The sequence below is a fragment of the Scatophagus argus genome, chromosome 17 (assembly GCF_020382885.2).
Source record: "Scatophagus argus isolate fScaArg1 chromosome 17, fScaArg1.pri, whole genome shotgun sequence".
Taxonomy (NCBI): Eukaryota; Metazoa; Chordata; class Actinopteri; family Scatophagidae; genus Scatophagus; species Scatophagus argus.
The window spans coordinates 17,789,118-17,812,723 of NC_058509.1; the positions used below are offsets into that span (position 1 = coordinate 17,789,118).

Below are 23,606 nucleotides of genomic sequence, written 5' to 3' on the forward strand. Positions count from 1 at the left end.
GCTGGGCGTGTAAGTGGTTATAGAAGGTGGGTATAAGGTCAGATGTTGATTTTCAACTCCTCATGCAAACTTGTTTGTAAGGACTTAGATCTGCCTATACAGTAACCACATCTGCTCTCTTATTAGCCCCAAAGCCAGACTTCCACAATCTTCTGTAAGTTTGCTAAAGCACAAACAGATCCGCAACCACCGTATTTAAATGTGCCCACTTCAACAGAAACACTGACCGCTGTTTCTTCAAGGCACATATGCTAATGTGTAAAAATACATATGCATCTCAGCCATGAAAAGGCCTTTTTATTCCAAAGGTTGTTATAAACATATTGTACAGGATATTTAGACAAGCCGGTATAGTTCCAATAATGAAACAATGCTTTTAGGGCTTATCTCGGACTCCACGTCTGGTTATGTTTGTCACGACTGAATAGGATCCATGGCATTTCACCATTTGCCCAAACAGAGTGTCATTCACCTTGTTAGGCATGCTCAGCAAGCCAGGAAATTAACAGAAGCCTTTTAAACACTAGGCTGCAAAGAATACTGAAGGTAATGTTTCCTGAAAACCAAGGTCCAGAAATTTGGTATAAGAATTGTTGGTATCTAGAAATATTGATTGATTTTGAAGGAGAAAACTTGCTAAGGAAATGAAAGAGCTCCCAGCCCTGTGTAACTTAAAAAAGCTCCTCTTTGTCTTTACAAACAAAATATAGTTAAAGCTTGAAAAGCATTTAGAAATGGTGTTTATAGCTTTCATCCTGCTTAGTTTAGGAACTCAGTGACAGTGAAAATGTTGTCACAGGCCTGTAATCAACATTAACATCCAGAATTGCTCAGATATTTTACAGCCCAGTGGCTCTCACAGATGATGCCTATAATGCTGACTGAGTCCTGGTGTACACATCTGCATCTGACGCAGCACAGGCCTCAGCGAGATGATGCATGTCAGTTGCTTTTTTCAGAAAATTCCTACTATTTGCAAATGAAGATTTGATATGTGCATCGTATCGTTTGGCCGATGCACTTGTACTTCTGGGATTGTGTTTGGTTTAGGAGCAAACAAAAATAAGTGACTCATTCAAACCTGAGAACAAACATTAGTGTACAGTTTGAATGAGAAAGACTTTAGCAAAAGAAACGTCATGTTATGAATCATTCTTAAGACTATTTGCCAAATAGATACTTTTAAAGTTATTTTGAAATTATTTCCCCACTCTTGATACAAAGTTCATGCACTTTTCAGATCTTTCAAACACAAAAATTATCCCTGTTCTTTTTCTTCCTCTGATATTTTACAGAAACTAGAAGGATCATACTGATGTTATTAAGTTTTTCTCATGTGTGATCTTAAACTGTCCACTCACATTAACTCATACTCACTATTTCTGCTCGTTTACATGCTGATGCATTTAGCAGGTTGCCCAATGGCTCCAAAGTGCAGCCAAACCTCAAGAGTTGTCAGTTTAGATCTGCAGGCTTTTCTGTCACGGTAAATAGTTCTGCTCTCAGTGCTGCATGGTTAGATCTGAGATCTGGGTTCATCAGCATACTCAGGGTCACAGGCCTGCATCAAATACTGTGCAGGACCTTGGGGTATGATCATCGTAGTCTCTTTTAAAAACAACTAAAAGAAAAAATCTACCTTCCAAAGAAAAATGAATGAAGTGAGCATCATATCGTAATGATATAATCATTACAATATAATGCTCATTTCATTCATTCAGTTATTTGATAATTTTTCCAAGTATCCAATCTGTAAATTCACTCAGTACTGGCCAACTCAAGCAATGTTTCAAGTAGATCTTGAGAACTTGTGGTGCTCAGTCAAAGGTGAGTGTGTGGAGCTATCACAGCCACAATGTCTTCATTACAAACTATAATATTTCAAAGTATGAAAATTATCCCTGATAATGTTACAGTGACAGGGTTATTCAGTTTAGGCTTGTTGACAGTCTGTGTTACAAAAACGTTGGCATTTGAGAGGAAGTAAGGATGTAATGAATGATGCCATTGAGCTGCTTCATGGGATTTGTCCAATCCAGTGTTGTTTGGAGCTTCACCTTGTGCTGCATCAATCTTGATCATTTTTTTTTTAAAATATATGTCTCCTCAAAACAATGTTACAGAATATAAATCATTAAAGGACCCCTTTGTTGAATGCACTGCATTCTGGTCTATCAATGCAAACTGGTCTTCTGCCTCTTTCCCTGTATAATTACTGAATATTTGAGAAAAACTGTTAATTTAGAAAGGAGTGCAATGAGGATCTTCAATGTGAGTGTCAATGGGAGAAAAATACTCAATCCAAATCTGGCTAATGTGTTTACTAGTGTCATGGGAGGGGTGGATTGTGGGCGAGATTAAAGCTTTTGCTTCCAGACCTGATTCTAGATGGTGAAAGATCAATAACAACAGTACGATCCTTTGAATCCTAGACAAACAGATGATCTTCGTACAGCTGTTCTATAAACAGACCAAAGAATGTCACAAAACCATGGCACACTCATTAAATGACATCTAATGCACATGCTAACATTGGCAACAATATCTGGGATTGATGTGTGGTGAAACCATTGAAATATATGATTGCTTATAGAAAACAATACCTGATGCTTTAAGTCATTTTAAAATCTCTGTCTGCAGTGAGGCAATGGAATAGTACATAACGGTAAAAGTTTCTTCAAGTTAAGGTGAAACAAGCGTACTCCCTTTTGAAAAATAGCATTTTCTCCAAGTGTGCATCATTTGGTATGTAACCAAAGTTAATATATCAATTTTGTACTGTAAATCTGAAACAAGGAAGTTCTTGTAGTTTGTGTAAATGGAGGAATCTCTTGAAAAAATAGACATCCATGCTTCATGCTTTGCATTCCATTGTGTCCACACTTGCTGTTCTGCGTAGTGTTCTTCATCTGTTCCTAAGAATACTTTTTATATTACACACAACTAAAAATGGGGGAGGGGGGGAGTGCTGAAATAAGATTTGGTAAGGAGCAGCATTGGAAATGTTTGACCTTGTGTATAAAATATGGAAACTTATTTGTCCTGTCTGTGTTGTGGTTTAAATGGATTTCCTTCTCCTCATGAGCTGGTGATTGTCTGTGAAGCTGTGAAGGCCCGGAGACACTGAGCTAATTGGTGAAGGGAAGAAGCTGTTTTTCAAGGTGCTGGGCGAGATCTCCTCAATCCTGTAGGAAACTGAATGAAAGTACTGATTGGGATTCAGCTGAGAGCTGAATGAGTTCTGATGGGAGAAGGCACAGCCCAGGCCTCCCATCCCTCCCCCAGAGCTGCCGAAGTCATGCGATTGGTAGTGCATACAGGAGCAAACTGACTGCAAATCAGTCACTTCTGCCCGGTATGGCTCCCGTCTCCGCCGGCCCCTCGGTAGTGATTCGTCCTGGATGTGGATGATCATGCTATTCCGGTTGCCAGCTAGCGAGGCTCGTTCTTCGGCATCCCGCCGTTCGTCCTCGCTGTTCATAGTCAGGAAGCGGAGCACCACCAGGTTGAGGAAGGCCCCAATGACCGTCAGGCCCACCAGGATGTACATGAAGCTAAAGGCCACATACAGTGGTTTCTTCTGAAGGGCCCGGTTCTTTTGAAGGGCCACAAAGTCCCCAAAGCCTATAGTTGTTAATGTGATGAAGCAATAATAATATGACTGGAAGAAACTCCAGTCCTCGTAATGGGAGAAGGCAGCGGCTCCGATGCAGAGCGTGCCCACGCAGGAGAAGAATCCTACGGTCACCATGTTCTCCATGGACACATCTGTGATGCTCATGCCGCAACACTTCTTGATACGTTTCAGGAGGTACTTGACAAAAGTGTTCATCCTCTCTCCCAGACTTTGAAACATAACAAGAGTCAATGGGATTCCCAGGACAGCATAAAACATGCAAAAGGCCTTTCCTGCGTCGGTCCCCGGCGCTGCATGCCCATAGCCTGAAAAGAGAGCAGACAGACAGTATAAATTAGTGATGCAAAAAGATTTCACCGAAGTGCAGGCATTTGAGAAGCGGCAATGGCATCCTGAGCGCTACCCACAGCACAAAGGTCACCTTTTGTTTACAAACATGACCAAGCAAGAAATTTGCCTAAGAGTCTCTAAGCGCTGCCAAAAGGGGTATTGAATAGGTGCATGCCACAAAAATGTGTCTGCTCATTAATCTTATTTGGGCTCAAAGATTATGGCGAGTGGATTGTCCAATTAGTCAGAAGTTTCCGGTGAAGAGAAGAGTTTGGAGGCGGCATTGGAAAGGAGTCATGGGGGAGCCAGTGAAGCTTTTAGCTTAATTAAACTTTATCTTTAGACCACAAGCTGCTGACTCACGCACAAACAGACTTTTGAAACTCTAACAATAGGGTCCGTACAGTATGTTTCATTTTCAAATGCAACATAAATAATTTTATATGCTTTCCGAGATATTTGCAGTTAGTCCAGAAGTTACAGTATGAACCAAACCGTCTGTTCTTGAATATGCAGGGCTGAAAACACAGTGACGTATTGATTATCTGTCCTCTATCACAGCTCATAATGTGTGTATTAAACACCAACATCTTTGCCAAGAAACACCCACCATCAGCTGGCACATCTATCACTTGAACAACTGAGATACAGTATTTTTGGTGTGCTGTACAGCATTTTTTATTTATTTATTTTAGATACGTCCTGAACAAGTTCTGTGTTTTGCCTTCTCAAATACTGAATCTATGTTTTCCCATTTGGCTTTCTACCCACTCCAGCATGTGTTTATCATGCACTTAAAAAAAAGAACACCAGAAATCTTATCTGCACTACAATCCAGAAAACGTATACTTTCATATACAATGTGCGTTGTTGGCCTGATGTTTCATCAGGACACAATAACAGTACACAATCCTTAGTTCCAAGCTGATTGAAAGACTTTTTCAGCTTCTTTTAGCTCATTGTTTTGGTTTTGGTTCTCTCATCTAATCTATCAGTATTCTCACCAAATGAGGTCTGTTAAGCCTTGACAAGAACTGGTGAAAATAGTGGAGCAAAACAAAACAAAAAAAGAGTAAATGTTGGAGTTACATTTGGAAAACGGCCAGAATAATGACTCTTAATGAATGTGTTTCTGTGTCCATCAGGTAATTGTTATTATTCAGCTCAGTTATTCAGTTCCAAGCTTTCTTTTAGGTGAATGCAGAGTAAGAAAACAGCCTGAACAAAAATCACTCATTTTATTGAGTGAATTCTGTGACTCTGAACTAACCTTTGAAAATATTGACGTCACACAATATTACAAACAAATTAACTGACAAGGCAGCAAAGCCTGTGTTCTGGTGGCTTTAAAGGGAGCACTACAGCCGTTTTAGTTCCCCTATCGGAAAAGGACTGTCGAACAGCAATGTAAAGCTGACTCTGGATAAGCAGCCTGAATAACACCACTTCAAGAAACCTAATTATCGCTTTAAAGTTGTTGTCCGATTCAAAAGAGTCCAACCATTATCTCAATGAGTAAATACTTGTTATGATATAATTTGGGAATCTTGGTCAACCTATTTGCTCTGAACCTGAGTGAATTTAGTCATCTAAAAAGTTGGGATATTTCTTAGGAGTAGGAGGAAGCCATTCATGTCGAGCTGTTACACCTTTAAAGAATAAATTCACTCAATAATCTCCCTCCCATAAACGACCAACTGTAATCAAAAATGAAAATGTGATAAGCTCCATAAAAAGTTTAGTGTCAAAAAAAATAAATAAATAAAAATACAAGTTTCATGTTGAGGTAAAATGAGTGGGATGTAGTGGGTTGTCAAACCACTGTGGCATGAATGATGGTCAGCACAAATGTCAAGTAAAGGTGTTTGTATAAAAACATACACAAACGCTGGTTGGTCCTTAAAGTTAATGTCTGTGACTACTGGCACATAATGATAGTAGACACAAGCAATTTATAGAAAATGAATCTTCGGTGGTCTCAGAGAATTATCTACAATAATCTTATTCATGCAGGAGAGAAAAGATTTGAGAACCTTCACATACAGCTTGTAAAAAAATCAGTCTGGGACAAAGCAAACATCATGTGTAAGATGCAGTAATACATCCCAAAAGTGTTTGTCAGTTCTAATTACATCTCAGGACAGATTTGTATTCCAGCCAGACATCTGTCTTCTTCCCTCATTCCCTCAAAATTAGCAAATTAATTGATAGTGATTCTTATTGCTTAAATTTGTTCTCGCGGAGTAATTAGGACATAATGAATTACAGTGGCAGCTGTGAAGAAATGACAGTTTTCATTTGATTTGCTCTACAGTTCAACTGTACTGACAGACTGTCACTGTTTTCCTCTGAGGATGATCATTCAACTTCATGTTTTACACTCAAACATGTTATATCAAGGAAAAAAACTGATTTCTGTTCGGACGACTCATTTGAGGTTTGTGTGCAGCTTTCAACAGCCTCTCCCTGCTGCAATCATACTGGAGTGTATTAGGTATTGATCCAATGGCCGCCAACGGTAGGGTCACCGCACTTGTTTGTATTTCCTATGAGATTTGCCATAATCTTTTTAAGCTTAAAACCGGACAGACGAGCACCTAAGTGTCAGTGTAGTGATAGTTGATGGCACTGAAATGTCTGGATCTGTAAAATCTAACACTGGACATCACAAAATCAGTATATTAAAAGGATAAAAGATGATGAAATCATACCCACAGTGATGTCTCATCAGTTCAAGCTCTTATGTTTCAACTCTCATTACTGTCCTCACATTTCCAAGGCAATAAGTACAGTATGATTAACAGGGATCTGCAGGGACTCAGTGAGATGACCTACAGACCTGAACAGCATGCCTGTATGATTACTAGTTAAAGTAATCGTTTGTGACATTTTCTACTTTCATATCAAATAATGTCCACTAATGTCTATCACTGAGTGTAACAAGATAATAAGATTAGATAGGTTTGTTAAACTCTTATTATTTTTTCAATTTCTGATGCCTTTTACGGCTATGGTGTTTTTTAATGAAGAAAAGACAAATTCTTAGCCCTAAAGATGATTATTAAGATTATAACTTAAGTTATTCTTTTTTTTCCGAGCCGGTCTCTTAAAATATTTCTTTGATGTCGCTGATGTGATGTGTGGTTTTCTGTGGCAGCGCTGCACTGTGTAATCTGTTTGTCCTGTTATAATGACTCTATTATCTGCTGTTGTCTTGGGAACAGACGTATTTGCTCTGCCACACGGAGCCCTGCCATGCACAGGTGTTTTGTGCTTATGTGTGCACAGGTGAACGCATGTGTTCCCGCGCAGTGTGTAGTGCAGCGGAAAGAGAATCACACTCTTTAATGAATGATAAAAGCACCAGAAAGGTGCAGTCGCTCAAATATTACAAAATAAGGCATATTTTGAAAATGGAGGGAAGAGGAAGAACGGGTGACACATTATCAATCTGTATTCCCCTGCAAGCTCCAGCAGACAAAATCTGCAGTCTTAATTGCCAGAAGCAAAAAGTGTGTCTGCGACAGAGAAGAGCTCCACAGTCCGCTGAGATGCTGTGAATTTGCCCAAATGAGAATCTGATGTAGAGACACTCACAAGAAATTGCTGCGAAATTGTCTGAAATTGTGCATCTTAATATTTAAGGAGGTTTAATCACAATAAACAATGTTGCAAATGATTGCCTTAATGACATACAGTAACAACTCCTATGTAATGTTTAGAGATTTGATCCATAAACTCAGATTTCATGAGTGGGAAAGAACTAAATCTGCTGGCCATTTGCTAAAATAAACAGCAGATACAGTAAAAGTATTGTAAAGAAGAACATATACAGTGGATTTTAGTTTCTTGAGTTAAATTAATGTGAGCTTAATGTGAGCATTTAGGTCATTATAGCAGAGTAGCTTCTCTCAGTGAATCTGTTGAGTCACTCTTTAAATGTTGAATAAACCAGAGTGGGAAGTGTGATAATACGAAGGTGAAACATGAAAATATTTTTAGTGTCATTTGGAGTAGAAAGGCAGATTAAAAACTTCAGCTCAAGGCACTTCCATGTCAGAGCTTTTTTTTTTTTTTAAATAGGCGTCTACAGCCATGCTAGCAGCTCTGTGGCGCTGAACTTAGATACAGTGGTGCTTTGAGCTAAATGCTAATGTGTCAGCATGCTAACACCCTGACAGTGCTGATGTTTAGCAAATACAGCGGCCATGTTTGTTATCTTAGTTTAATGTGTTAGCCTGCAAATATTTGCTAATTTGTACTAAATGCAAAGACTGAGGCTGATGTGAATGTCATTAGTTTGTAGGTATTTCACTATAAACCCAAGCATGGACAGAGTGAAACTCTGACGATGGAAGGTCAGGGGACTGCCAAAGGAGAACAAAAATATGAACACCAAACATTATGGCAGTTAATACAGTAGTTGCGAGGGGATCATGAATGTTATTGGGAAACATGTCTGGAAACCTGCAATATTTGTGCAAAATTTTATGCTAGGCCATCATGAAATTGCTGACACAGTTTAATCCCCCTGTTGTCAGATGCCAACAATGTTTTGACACACAAGGCAGTCTTTAGTGCCTGTGTGCGGGACAGCCTTCCCACCACAAAGCCTTTGTCACATGTGGTTTACATGAAACGACACTTTTTAGAAACAACACTACTTGATTAGATGAAAAGATGACGTTTGGTTTGAATATTACTTTCAGAGTACCACATGTTGGGTTGTGGGATGTGACAACATGGCCAGATATGACAACCCGGGAATGACACCAGGCTGGATAAGTGACAAACTTTAACCTGGTGGTGGCACAAGATAAAAACTCAGGGGATCACTAAACTTATGAGTATTGGTGATAACTCCCTTCTGGCAGAGCTCACCACATGCACAGTAAAACCTCTACAAATGGTCTAAAATGCAGCTGCACATCTGGTCTTCAACCAGCCAAGCACAGCTCCAGTCACTCCACTTTTCACTACCCCAGCCACTAAATTTCCTCATTTGGGTTTATGGGCCTTCTTATTTGCTATGATCTGCAAATGAACAACCACTAGTCCTACAATGCAAAGCAGGAAAATATCGATCCTCCTTGGAGTCACCAAACTCAATTCAGGCAGCAGAATCCCTGTGAATGTCTTCAAAAATCACTCACAGACCTATCTTTTCCAAGAGTCCCTCTCTTCCTAATATCTTTACTTAATAAGTCTTTCTTATTCTCTCTCTCTCTCTTAATCCTTCTCAAAGTTTTTCTCAGCACTTGTCTCAGGTGAAAGGTTGAGGCACTTATTCTCCAAGACTTTTCTTTAATTCACTGTGATACGACTACTGTTACTACTGATTGTACCTAATTTGTTTGTTGCTTTGAACAAAACCACCAGTCAAATGAATAAATGATTAATTCTTTGAGAACTAGAAATATCTGGACCACGTAATAAAAATCTTGAGGAAAAGTAAGGGAATCACTGGAGTGCTTGTGAATGCTTGTACAATGGTTGTAATAGTTGAGATCCATCGTGCTAGCAAGGCTAAAAATAAAGTAATAAAGCATACCTCACCTCCATATTTATTAATATAACAAAACAGGTCTCATCATAAACTGCATGACTCAACCTGTGTTTGGCTTCAGCCCACTTTACTATGACTTATTTTGAATGTCTGCCCACACCCACAATGTGAGCTCCGTGTCAGTGAATGTGAGTCATTGTTACCGCAACCCTAAATTGACACAGCTGGCTTCCTAAATATAATTATTTTATCATTTTGTTATTATATCAGTTTTTTTCTGTATTGGGAAAAAGAACATTTCACATTCATCTAAGATTATACCTTAAGAGAGTAAGAGTTCAGACACTAAGATCCAGGATTGTCTTATCAGTTAACTAGTGACTCAACATTAATCCTTAAAGCAAGTGTTTTTCTGCAACATTCAGTATTCAAATGAGAAATTCAAATGTACAGTTGAGAAAACATGCTTGAGTATTATATCTAAAGATTTCAACACAGTTTAACACAAAGCAAACAACCTCAAAACTGTCATTGTTTTAAAGACTGATTGTTGCTAAACCCTAATAGGTGCCCAATGCATGACATCATCCAGTGGGTCTTCATCCCCACTCGAACCAGAGAGAGAATAAAAAACAGTGAACCGAAAGCACAAATACAGAAATCTCTCTGTTTCATGGGAGTCAATAATGTGTGGTACCCCATTATTAATAATAAAGAGAAAAGTGAGAAATATTGCTTTTATTTTCATAGATGACTGATTTTTGTTTGTTTGTTTGTTTTTTATATATATTTTGGTGCATTAATAGTAACCTTTTTAGTCATTTTGTGGTGGCAGGAAAGCTGAAACAAAAAATTCATTGTGAAATTCATATGGCACATGTGTTCACAAACATACAGTTACTTATTTATGTATCTGGCAGACACAAAGCACCACTGGCATTGCCTGTCATCCATTTTGGGCAGGCAGCATACAGTGGGTTTCTCAGAGCTGCCTGCTGTGGGTGGAAACAAGGCTGATGACCTCAGACAGTAAAGCTGCAGATGCAACCAGAGTAGCTGAAAAACACTAAGAAGCTCAGTAGAGCTGACATGAGCTACAAAGTTTGCGATTGTTCTCTGTTGGTATGAGTGACGCCTTCCGAGTTACATATTTGCTTAATTTTTTTTATAGATTTTGATTATGTGCAGTTTATTTTCTCATTAGAAAGGGCCAGTGCTGAGTTAAAACGGTTCACAGCTTAAGCCTTAGTTTTATGTGATTTGTATTCATTATAAGTAAACTGGAAATGTCACTTTGATCATACAGCTAAACTACAGATTTTTTAATAAAACATTTTGAAACAAAAATTGCTCCATCATACATGAAGTAAGAGTATCTTGTTTTTTTAAATAAATGGACTGAGAGCATAAATTATTCATTTTTTAAAAAAATGATAAAATATTCACACTAAATTAAAAAGCAAACAGTTTATATCCCGTTCACATTTGAGCACATCATTTTGTCGAAGAGCACAGTACAGTAGCGGATATCCCAGTGTGGTTTTCAGTCTTTCTTTCCACGTTACTGCTTTTATAATGTGTATCAATTATTATTCAAAACACTATCAAGGCAGTCCCTCATTAGCACCCACAGACAGTCGGTATGGCTACTCTACAAGTGTCAAGCAGTTGCTTAAACCAACACCTTTTGCTTGTTTGATCTGCAGGTTAATCTGTCTCGTATTATTTCAGGTGCCCTGGTGGCATTAATTGCTATAGGCCATGGCATTTTAATGAAGGTCAAGAAGAGCAGGGAGCACAGAGGTGAGAACACCTTGTTCAGCTTTCTGCCTGAGTCTCCACCACGTCACCGACAAGAGCTTAATGTGTCTGGGAAGCGGGAGCACCATGGTTACATACTACAGACAGGGAGTCAGTGCTTTTTGAAACAGTAGGTCTGCACATAATTCCACTTTGTTATGGTACCATAATGGTTATAGTCTTTCAGCTGCTAGTCATCTTAACTCTATTGTTAAATGTCAAACATAAAATTTTACACTGACAAAGAGGCAATTTTACTGATAGTCTGAGATGCCTGCCAGCAGCTTAGAAAGATCACATTTACATTTTAAGTGTTTGTCTATTGCTCTTATCCAGAGATGTACAATGAGTGCAGGATCACATAGACAAAGACCCGATTCACCCTAAAGTCATCATGAGACATAGCTTCACAGCTGAGTGTTTGCTTTTCTACTCTCAATAGTCATTTAACTCAAAAATCAGAACAAAAATTTTCTATAGTAAGCAAGAGGACGATCCAGAGAACAATCTTCTGACCTCAAGAAGTGTTTTTTTTTTTAAGTGCGGTCAGTTTATTTGAAACAAACAGGAGAAAAAAGCAAGATAATGTGAATTGTGGCTGGCTGAGTACACCAAAAAGTGTTGTGTACAGTATACAAAGTACAGGAAGTCAGACTTAATCAATTCAAAGGGAAAAAAAGTTGGAAGAAAAGGGTTCTCATCACCACTTTGATGTTCTCACAATCTAAAGCTTTGGACACAGCAACAGCAAAAGTGTTGTGCAGCAGAAGAAGCTGTCCTAATGGCTACTGACTGCTGGCTCCAGGAAAACACTGACTGAAAACACAGAATTTCCCTCTTCACATCAAAACTATTTCTTAACTTTTTAAAACTGGTTTTAAGAAGTCTCTGTGTTTTGGTGCTGGTTAAAGCAGGGCTGAACAGTGAGCTTTCACCTTTATTGTTTGTGCTTCCACACATACAATCATGGGCTGCAAATTTCCAATTCATATCTAAATAACCAAATAATGTACAAAAATTACAGTTAATTTGGAGTTTGAACACTGCTTTGGTCTCCACCAACTCTCAAACTTTGGGGTTAGAAAAACATCACAGCCACGGTTAGAAGACCCTAATATTGGCTGTTGGTATGAAACTGGTGCATACACCCATATCTGTATCTGTAGCTGTTCAACCAACTAAATTATTTGTTTCTGTACCTGTGCTCTGAATGGGTACGGTTTAAACAGGAAGCTCATGGTGCTTAAACCAGAACCTGCTGGGGCTAACAGGAAGTTGTTAGTTCAAGATTCAAACTGATATGGGTTGAGCAGAAGTTGCTGTATATTATCTAATAGAAAATAATTGATAGAACAGCCTCAGAATTAAGCTTCAGATTAGTGCTTTTGATTTTATAAACTTGAATGAATAAACTCACACAATGAGGACTTTTCTCCATCGCAACTATGGATATTGACACATTTTATGTGGATGATGCTCATGCTCATAAAAAAACATTTCTACTGGTCTCCAGGTCAAAGTCAAGTGCTCTGCTGACCCAACCACCACAACCACTTCAACCTTCATCCTGACAATTTCTGCAATGATATCTCTGTCATGTTGCTTCCATTTTTGATCTTCATGAAGGACAATTAATGTACCTTAAGAGGACAAATGTGAAGTAAATGTTTCCATTTGCTGACTTTAGCTCAAATTTCATCTATGCTATCCACTTTAAATTTTGGATACGCTGACCTTAGTTACAAATAAATGTAACAATATTTTGTACACCTTCAAAGGTTCAAAACATCTTCATCTGCTGGTGGGTGACCTGACAAACCAGTCAAAGACAAATACAGGCCTGATTCATATTACGACAGTATGCAAGGACAGGATTTGACAAGCCGAACTGCTGTTGTTTTCCAGGACAGTAAAAAATCACATTGACTGCATCCTTATTTTTCCATTTCCTGTCAAAGAATGAAGCTAGAAGTTCTCAGGGTCACTGTATAAGCAAGTGCTGGACTGCCTGCACCAGCAATTAAGGCTAAATAAACAAGAATAAATTCTGTATGTGCAGGGTCACTTAGCTTTCGTGTGCCAAGCAGAAAAAGCGATATCAGCTGGATTAAGAAATGCGACTGGACTCTTGCAGAGTCAACGCACGATAAGGACAGTCCAGTTTTAAATTTGTGCTCCCTCACTTGTCTGTTTGCTCTGGAGAGCTCCATTTTTCTTGGAGAGACAAGGTAGACAGTTTACAAAAGGGAGTCAGAGCTAGAAGCTGAGCTGCCTGAACAGAGAAGTCGATAATCCTCGGTATTGCCTGTGGAAGCTGGATGCTGTTTCCAGATTCCTTACATCTTTATGTGCAGCCAATGTATGCTAGGAATGTAATCCACCTCACGAGTAAGTCCTGTTATGTCTAGCCTCACTGTAATTCTCTCAATGAAACTTGAATCAGAGGACGTAGATCTATTTATTCCATGAATTGTTATATTCTTATTTTGTGAAATGGGCTCTTGTATGATCCCTGACGAATTCAAACAGCAGTGCAGGATTCCACAGGAGGTGCAACAAACAACCCCCTAAGGCTACAAAGAACAGAAGCCAACAGACACACATCACTGAGATATGGGACACACAGAATGCACAAGGCAAGAGATGCCATCGCCAAGTATGGTAATGAGGGAGTAGAAAGGAAGGAGCTGTGGAGCTGCACAGAGGGAGAATCAGTGGATACAGCCAGAGACAGAGGTGTGTAGTGGGCAGAAGTAACAAGCAGAAAGTAGACCAACTGCTGGTCAGTGGATGACGTAAAACTTGGTTGGCACATAACATACAGTATAATATAGTTTTAACACTACCTCAGTGACTGCATTTCAACGTAAAGATGTACTGGTGAGCAGCGTGACTGAATCAGTGTTTCAGCTGATGTTGATCAGGTAACATTCAACTGCCATCACTGGCTTGCCGGAGCTAATACATTGTCACGAAGCAGAGGCTAGTGAACCAGTCTACTTTTGCTAATAAGGTTTATGGGCACATTAAGTGTTGCTGGCATATCAGTGTTGTGCAGGTAAGGAGTACATGGCTGTTGGTCTTGGTCAGATTTGAGATACTGAAATGAGATCATTTTAGGATTTCATTTCATTTTGGTTTGATTATTTTGACCAGGCTATGGCACTTATTAATCCAAACATCAGTAATTTCAAGACTAATTACATTACTTATAACACTGACATTAAAAATATGAATGAAAGGCCTTTTCAGTGGCTGTAGACTCTTATGCCTTGTTACTTCTCAAAAACAAGTAGAACAAAAGACTGACTGTAATGTAGTGTTATAAAGTATATAGTAAAAAAAAATAAAATACAGGAGACACAAAATAAGGGTCTGAATTCAGACCTACATTTAATGATATTTACTTGAGATATTTCTACTTCACTTATTGCTTCTGCACACCTTTCAGAGGTAAACATATTGTACTTTTTCAACACAGTGTATATATGGCAGCTGCCTTTGCAGATAAAGATTTTACACATGAAAAATATGGCACACACATGAAATATAAACTTTTCCTGTATACTGAACTGCCAGCCAATATATTAAGCAGCTACAATAGCCTCAATATGCTACCTTTTTGGGATTTCTTTGAGTAAAATGATGTGGAGCAGGATTTTTACCTGTAGTGGAGTACTTCTACACTGATTCCTATGTTTCTAAAAATACAGGATCTGATCACATCTAACACATGTGGCTGGCCCTTGCAGACTCCAAATACACACAGCCAAGATGACTGAAGAACTTCTGCGACATGCAGGGATAAGAGAAAGAGCATGATGCAAACATGCAGAACACACTGCTTTGCTGTTGTCACATTAGGTTTGCTGACAACGCTGTGTGAACACACAGCTTCGCTATATGACATATTTGTGTGCTCAGTATCCAAGCAGTCAATGACATTTTCCTCATTACAGTCGATAACTCTTTTAGCCAACAGCATCTCGTCCAGGCCACCCAGAACTTGTCTGATTAACCAGTTTGCCTGTGATCTTGTGGCTGCTCAGATTGATGACCAGCAGAACAACACAGAATCAGGCTGCATTCGTACTGCAGCCTGAGCTACTGCTAATACAGTAGTACATGTTTTGAGTAGCTTTGGTTCTGATCAAGTATGTATCCACAGAGCAGAAACAGCAAAAATATAATCCATTTTTTGCCCAGAAAGCATTTCAGTCATCATGTGCAGCTTTGGCTGAATTATTTAGCGTTTATTCTTTAGTTGTGTTTCACCGTTCTCACTGCTCGTAATGAGTCTGCCACAGAGGCTGAAAAGTGTCTCACACAAGTATGTATGTGGTGTACCAGTACTTCCAGAGATTAATTCAGGATCACCAGACAAAATGTATAATCTTTCATCCTCCATCAAGTACATAATTCATTTTGACTTCTGTTGTGATACATCTACCATTTCATTTCATTTTAAACCATTCTAACTATCGGGATAAGATGTGATAGTAACAGAGTAACTGAGATAAACCAGAATGATTGAAAAATCATAGTGGTTTCTGCCTGCTCAGATTCACTCCTACTTTCTCTGTTTATCTTTCTAACACTCACATGCATTCAGTCACATACACACACACACACACACACACACTACAAAGGGGACTTAGAGGCCTACCTATCGCCTGAAAACTACCAATCAACAATGAGTCACCCAGCACCTTATCAGATAGTCTTTCTAGCGTCGCTCTTCAGTCTTCTGTTTTTCACTTTCACAACTCCTAGCACAACACTGCCTGGGAGCAATTTCAGTGATAAAACACCACAGGGGAGATGAGTATTAACAAAGGTGACTCATGCTTGTGCAACCTTCAAGGCAAATCATAATTCCATATTTCATTTGAAAGGATGTTTCACTAATTTTTTCCTTTCTAAATGCATGCTGTGAGCTGTCTTTGAAGTCTTCCCTCTGAAGACTGTTTGTGCCGTTCGTCAGCCACTGATCTCAGACCATGAGTGAGCCACAGCTCGAATGATGAACATGACTAGAGGAGTTTACTACGAGATGCTGAGCTGTCAGCGGCACGCTGCAGTGATTGTGTGACTTTCACAGCAGGCGACCAAACGCAAGAATGGGTTTGGGAGATTACCCGGGTCAAAAATGTATGGTTTGTTTTGATGTGGGAATTAATGAGTAAAACCTCTTATTAACCTTCAGGGAGCTGAACGCCTATAAGGAACACAGTATGGGCTGTTTTAGATTGACATTTGGTTTTGCCACAGCTCTTTTGTGTGCCACATTAGTCGTCCTAATAATTAAAGGCACAGTAAGTCACATTTCATCAAAAACGTTTGCTGTAACAGTCTGGCTCATTGTTTCTTTCTCCAGCTGCATTACCACCCCCCCCCCCCCCCCCCCCCCAGTTCCCATACTTGCTATTCTTCACCAGTCCACCAGATGCCCTCAGACCTTTCTCCTTGCTCCCCAGATTCTACCACTCCCATCTGCTCCTCATTCCCTCATCAGCCACTTGCTTCATATACCCAAAGGAGGAGTGCACCACTTCCTACATAAAAGTTGTGATCTTTACAGACAAACTTGACAGGAGATGGCAGGCACTTGTACATAAACTCCCACATGGAAGGAAGAAGTTGAAGACAGGGGAAACTGGTGATGCATGTGGTGATGGGTGATATTGAAATTAAATCATACATGTAATGATGCCTCTCACATATTAAATGTTCACATCACATGTTATTTATGAATCCACTTTAGCATCAGCGTTGAAACCAGCAGTGTTTTTGTGTTGTTTGTGCTATTGAGCCATGGTGCTGACACTTGTACTTGTACCTGCGGAGTTCCTGCAGCTGCTGAAATGCTAGGATGATGCCAGGATGTGACAGGCACAAAGACTCAGGAAACTCCCTTTTCCTGATATTAACATACATTAACATTAACATAGTGAGTCCTTTTCACCTCAACCACATTAAGTAACTGATGAATTTATCATGAGCAGCTGAAGAAATCCATGATGACATCAAACAGCATTAAAGAGTGGCAGAGCAGATATCTTTTACTGTGCGTGCCACCAGGTACGATTTAAGAGGTTTTTGCGTGCAAATTGTCGCAGTGAGCACAACTGTGCTGTCAGGAGGACAGCGTGTACTGGAGACTACCACACACACTCCACCTTCTCCAGTCACATCGTCACTACCTACACTAAAGGATTGTATAAAATCTGGAAATGAACTCTCACACAGTCAGTGCACTCTATTATCCTCATTATGAGTCTTTATCGTAATGCGGGTCAAGTCCACCATAACAAAACTTAAACAAATAAATAACCTTGTTATATTACTGAGTGTCGTAGTCATCTTGGCAAAGTGTGAAGCAGTCATTCTGACACTGTAGTGTGTGTAATGCTGCACAGTGTTTACACTGTCCTCACACTGCTAGAGGACTATGTCAATGGGAGAATAAACCACATGTGCTTTCTCACCTCTACCTAATTCACAAACACTTCACTTCTCGTGTCTTTGTCTTGATCTCTTAAAATCACTATGACCTGTTGCCAGCACCTCTAGCCCTGTCCATCAACATTAATGAGGTGCATTGAACATTTACGGTTAAATGTGGGCGTGTAGGGGACATTAAATAAGGTTGATCCACATGCTCACATATGCTTCTCTTTTGGCACATGCCACTTTCAGTTTCTGTGTGCACTTTTAGCATGGATCCAAAGCACTGTTTTATATATATATGAGATCCCAGATCCTTTGTTGCCGTCATAGCTTTTGTTTCTATGCCTCCGTGTCTGCGACAGCCGTGGCCAAAAGGCATGATGATTTTCTCAGGTTTTCCATTCCATCCGTTTGTCTCATTCTCATGAAGTCGATATCTCAAGAACGCTTTGAAATTTGACACAAATGGATGGACTGATTAGATTTTGATGGTCAAAGGGGGGGAAAAAAAGAGAAATATGTCTTTTTAGCTCTAGAATCCATGCAATTCATGAAAAAAAATGTTAAAATGACATTTTCCCAAACCTCAAAGGTGACACTGTGACATCGCAATGTTTTAATAAAAATAATAATAAAACATTGCATTGCAACTACAATTGCACTGGTGTCTGGAGACATACAACCACAAACCTGTAAGTGTTTATCCTGTTACCTGAACCCCTGCCATATCTGCACCTGTTGCTGTCTCATGCTTGTAAATCCATGGACTTAATACACCTTCTGTTTGAACTGTCTGTGAGCTGTTTTTTTCTCTTTTTTTGATCATTTACTCATTAATTTTACCTATACAGTCTATTTTTGGGTCATTTCTCTGCTGCTTCACACACACACACACACACACAAACACCACCCCTGAAATTCACCTGCATTAAAAATGTTTTTGGGTATAGAAATAATCACAGACCAATTATCTGTTAAAGTGTATTTCACTTCACCAGAGCTGATAATATGCTTCAGTGACTGAACTGTTTCTGGGCTTCATGTAGTCAACATGTCTTCAGTCAATTCTTAAATGACATTTAGCAGAGAGAGCAGCCAGGTTACTCAGAAGCAGCACAAAGAAAAAGCTATTACAGAAACAGCTGCTCTTACACCTTTAAAGTTACATTACAAGTAATGAAAAACATAAGCTCTATAAACAGATATCTGTAAGAGTAAGAAAGGGGCAAGATTTTTGAAAACAAAAGCGTTGTGGTTTCTGTTTGTAGTCTGAATAGTATTGACAAATCACTTTTGAGCAGGTTGTGGTTGCATGCAGACGCTCAATGTGGACAGCAAAGGAGGCCAAACGCACTGGTCGAAATGCAGTCTTGGAACCCACTGGCTATTGTCTGACAATGATTTTGCTGTTTTTTGTTGCTTTTACGTCAAGCTTTTATAAATGTATCTACATTCATATTCAGGTATCTCTTTAAAGAGACTAGTGGTCTCTCAACTTCAACTCCATTACTGCATCTCTATAAACAATGACAACTGCTCAATTCAACTGCTGGCTACACCAGAAGCCCTGAAACGATGGTCCCCAGAGGCTAAATAGTTGGACGATCCATTGGGCCATTGGTTTCCAAGATTGCAGAAAATGTCAATGGACTGTCAATATTGTAAAGGCCGGTAATTAGTTCTGTACAGGTGAGGCTTACTTGTTCTTAGCTGACAATTATGAGCGAGAGCCATATGGATTTCTGCTCCATCACTGAAGAGCAAGGTACCATGTTACACCACAGTTTGTACCTTTAACAGCTTGAAACTCAATTGGAGGATATTTCTCTGTCACTAAAGTCACAGTTATTCTCAGATATTTGCAAAGATAGTAACATAGACGTAACAAAATTAGTAAAAACATCCAGCAGCTACGGATTACCATTGACAGTCATTTAGAGTTAGGGCCTGCTGATACATGAAGTCCAGTCAGCCTTCTTTTAGCTCTGTTTTGTCTCTGCCAACTAGAAAAGATCCCCTAGATAAGGTGTGGCACAGATACTCCAAGAACTTGTAACCTTTACAAAAAACAACTTGCCATTGCTTTGTTAATTATTTTTCTTATTACACTGGGCGCTGTATTTCCTCCTTTTATATGTATGTGACCAGTGTTTACATTGCTTAGTTTAGAAGCACTTTGTCTACTTCTTCTTCTCTATCCTTTATGCTGCCTTCCTGACTTCCGGTGTCACATTTGTTTACATTCTTTAAATGCTTATATATGGCTTACACAAGTGCAAAGAAATGATCATATGACTAAGAATGAAAGTTTAAAAAAAATCAAACGTATTCCTCTCCTCTCTGTTAATAGAGATACAAACTGACTAAATTTGCTTCAGACATCATTAATTGTATGCTTATGTTCTACCAAATGAAGAATCACAGGAAACCTGGAGCACAGTGACAGCATTCAGCTCTGCTCATTGTTGATAACTGTCATTAACTTCAAAGCATAATCTCTTTGTGCTTCCTATAAAAACCCAATTAAACCTCTTTAGAGAACATTACACTGGATGCATTTTACAGCAGCTGGTCATCACTGTCCTCCCAAAGTATCTTGACAATGTCTTCACATATTTAAAGTCAAGTCGCGCTCACATCCTGCAGCCTGCCCCTGGCAGAACTCTGAACTGTCCCACATGTCACTCTATATCCCCTGTTAGGCTGCACCTAATGAAGCTCATTGCCCAGTGTTGGGAAATACAGCCATTGAGTGCTGCTAAGCAACAGGCACTCACGCTGTTCTCACTAAAATCACCTCCCCAGAGAAACTGACACCACTTGGCCTGGTGTGCCCTGCTGCTTCTCCAGTCGCCAACAGACTTGTAACAGAGATATGTATTGCTGTAGTCAGAGGGTCATCTCAAACTGATGTCTTGGGTGTTTTTTTGTGAGAAGGAGACATGCAGTGTTAGTCCCACCTGTGATTGTGTTGACCCGCAGCAGTCGCGCAGCTTTAACTAATGGTCATCTAGTCGCCTTTTGGCTGCATGCTACAGTTTGTTTGTCACATGCCCTCTGAAGGCTGAGGACATCCAAACAGAACAAACTGCAAACTGTCTTTCCTTTTTGCCCCTTTATTTTTGGTCAATAGTCTCCACATTGCTTGTTATAATGGCAATTAATTCTGTAGAAAATCAGCATTTGTATACACATGCAATGACTTGAAACTAATTAAGCTTTGTATTTGCAGAAATCGCCATGTATATCCAGATTACAAACTGAACACCTGCATGCATAATGTTGCAGCAATCACTCAACTGAGCAGTCTCAAAAAGCACATGTTGCATATCGTGTTTCACGATGATAATTCAGCTGTACGTCACATTTCTTTCATCAATCATGAATTAATGATGATACAATCAGAAACAAAACGCACCAACATGCTCCCAAGAATGAAACTGAAGGTGTTGTATTAGAATTAAAGCCCTCATACTGCTGGTGTATCTGTTTTTTTTTCCAACCTGTGTAATTCCACTGTCACTGTGCTTTCACACTGTATTTGTTTTCCTCCCTCTGGGGGTACCACATTTAGTATCAGAGATACTACTCATGTATCAAAAACGCTAGCGGACCACACACTGTGCACAAGCCGCCGACGCTGATTTCATGCTGCTGTTCCGTGGCAATAACTCATACAGGAGACCACACACTCCCACTCTTTCTACAGATGGAATAAAGTGGTTGTGATAAGACCGTGTGGGAGTGCATTACAGCACAGAGCTGCAGATGGAAGATGATTGTCAGGGTCCAGCCGCAGAGAATTAACAGCAGGTGGTAGTGATGGAGTAGGACTGGTCATCTGCACTCTTACTATACCCACTGACAAATTACATAAAACACTCCAGAGTTTAATGTACAGCTTCCTTAGGGGAATAATATGCCAAAGAGGAAAACGAGCAGAGTGTGTGTGACTCCAGGAGAACAGTGTAAGAGCACAACAATAACATGAAATGCTAATCCATGTTTTGCCTGAGCTGCAAAGAGGAACACCCAGCAGTTTGGCAGCTGGGTGCTGTTTCGTGCTGACTCATAGCCTGGGGCGGCCAGAGTGGATCAAAATGCACCTAGCAGCCAAAGGATGACGTGAGGTAAATGTCAGAACTTGCATTGCAGTGCCCACTTGATTCCCTGACTGCTGTTAGATTCAGGTGACACAGTTCAAAGGTCTTCTGGTCCAACACTGAAAGAACACACCACAAAATGGTGTCATCATATATTTTCTTTTTGTCAGCAAATCCAAAGAAAAGAGCAGAAACAACAACACCACAGTCTGTCTCTCAGTGCCTTCATACTTCTCAGCCAAGCCCATCTGTTGATACTAAGTGAAGGAATAGTTTACATTTTTCACTGTTTCTGTCAAGAGTTGGATAACAAGCTCACTGTCATATCTGTCTATTAAGAGATTATCTTAACCTAAAGACTGGAGGCAGGAGAAATAGCCTCACTTCAGTCTTATCAAGTACACTCGTGATTAACATATTGTATCTTGTTTGTTTCATCTGTGCAAAAACTGAAAAACCCTGGATTATGTCTAGTCACTAAAAACATTTGGTTAGGGTTAGTTTTGCCTTAAAATAGCTGGTTTTGTTGCCACAAACAAGGCTGAAAAATTTCACTTTTAGTGCTGCAAAGACGGCTACAAATCATCCTGTGGATTTGTTTGTCTCTTGTCCTGCTGCTCATGTTTCATGTCCCATTTGATGTCTATGACCGATCCCAGCCATTTACTTGGTAAATACAGCGTCATTATAATTTATAATGATGATGGCCTAAAAACTTAGCGTCTCTTACATCTCAAGCTCTGATAAACAAGAATGATCCACTAAGCTTCTTTCCTCATATATTAAACAACATTTGAATTTAGCATGCATGTTATAAGACTTCATATCAATATTTTAAAGAATTAACTGCATTAATATGTTTTGTATAATTGATAAGAACACCCCTTTGCAGTGCATGACCTTCATGCTATTTTTATTTCCATGAAATGTTCTCAGACTTGTGTTGGATGCAGGATAAAATTGGCAAATCAAGTCTTGAGTTTTAGTGATATTTGTTGAGTTTAGTGATAAGTAATTACTGTACTGTAGTTTGTCAGTTAAAAACCTTTCTCTATGAAGACCATTATCAAATATGACATTTTTATTGGTCAGCCCTGCAACTGACTGGCGACCAGTCCAAGGTGTACCCTGCCTTTTGACTGTAGTCAGCTGGGATAGGCTCCAGCCCACCCGCGACCCTGACGGATAAGCAGTTTAGAAAATGGACGAATGGACATTTATATTGCGTAGAGCTGGGGAAGAAGGCACACTGAATAAAGTATGTTATATTCAACATCAAGGACTTTGATTTTGAAAGCCAGACAATTAGAGCTGTGTGAACCCTTCTAGATATGTAACAGGACAGTAAAACCAGGCTCCCAAAAACCTTTTATTTATTAAGGATTACCTTTTCTGTTCTCTTCTCTCCTGTGACAGTCTAGCTGTTCAGCCAACAAGGCTGGGACGCCACCTGGCCCCTAGCCCCCAGTTACTAAGAAACATTACAGTTCATCAAGCAACAGCTCGCGGACCCCACTCCTCATTCACACTGGCCCACTTGAGCCTGGATGAGCCCACTGTGATCTCTGCTCTACTCTGTTTCATCTGAGCTGGCCTGGAACAAACGTTCAGCACCAATCGAATGTTCTAAGAAACTCCAAGGGTGAGAGAAAGCCTTTCGCTGGCCTGTGGGCATTCGAACATGTTTATCTCTCTATGATGGAGGCTTCTCTCTTCACACAGATGAGAAGTCACTCAGCAAATGCTGGCCACGAGCCACTGACATTGTTGTGATGGATCA

At 39.7% G+C, this 23,606-nt stretch overlaps 1 protein-coding gene across 1 annotated transcript in view; it reads right to left on the bottom strand.

Annotated features, from left to right (window-relative positions):
• Positions 1 to 2,121: 2,121 nt before the first annotated feature.
• The window catches only part of kcnk9 (potassium channel, subfamily K, member 9), a 34,006-nt gene continuing 12,521 nt past the window's right edge, over positions 2,122 to 23,606 (bottom strand). The window contains exon 2 of the mRNA XM_046418316.1: positions 2,122 to 3,942. Coding sequence (XP_046274272.1) covers positions 3,059 to 3,942 — 884 coding nt within the window. The 3' untranslated portion in view covers positions 2,122 to 3,058. The remainder of the gene's footprint in view (positions 3,943 to 23,606) is intronic.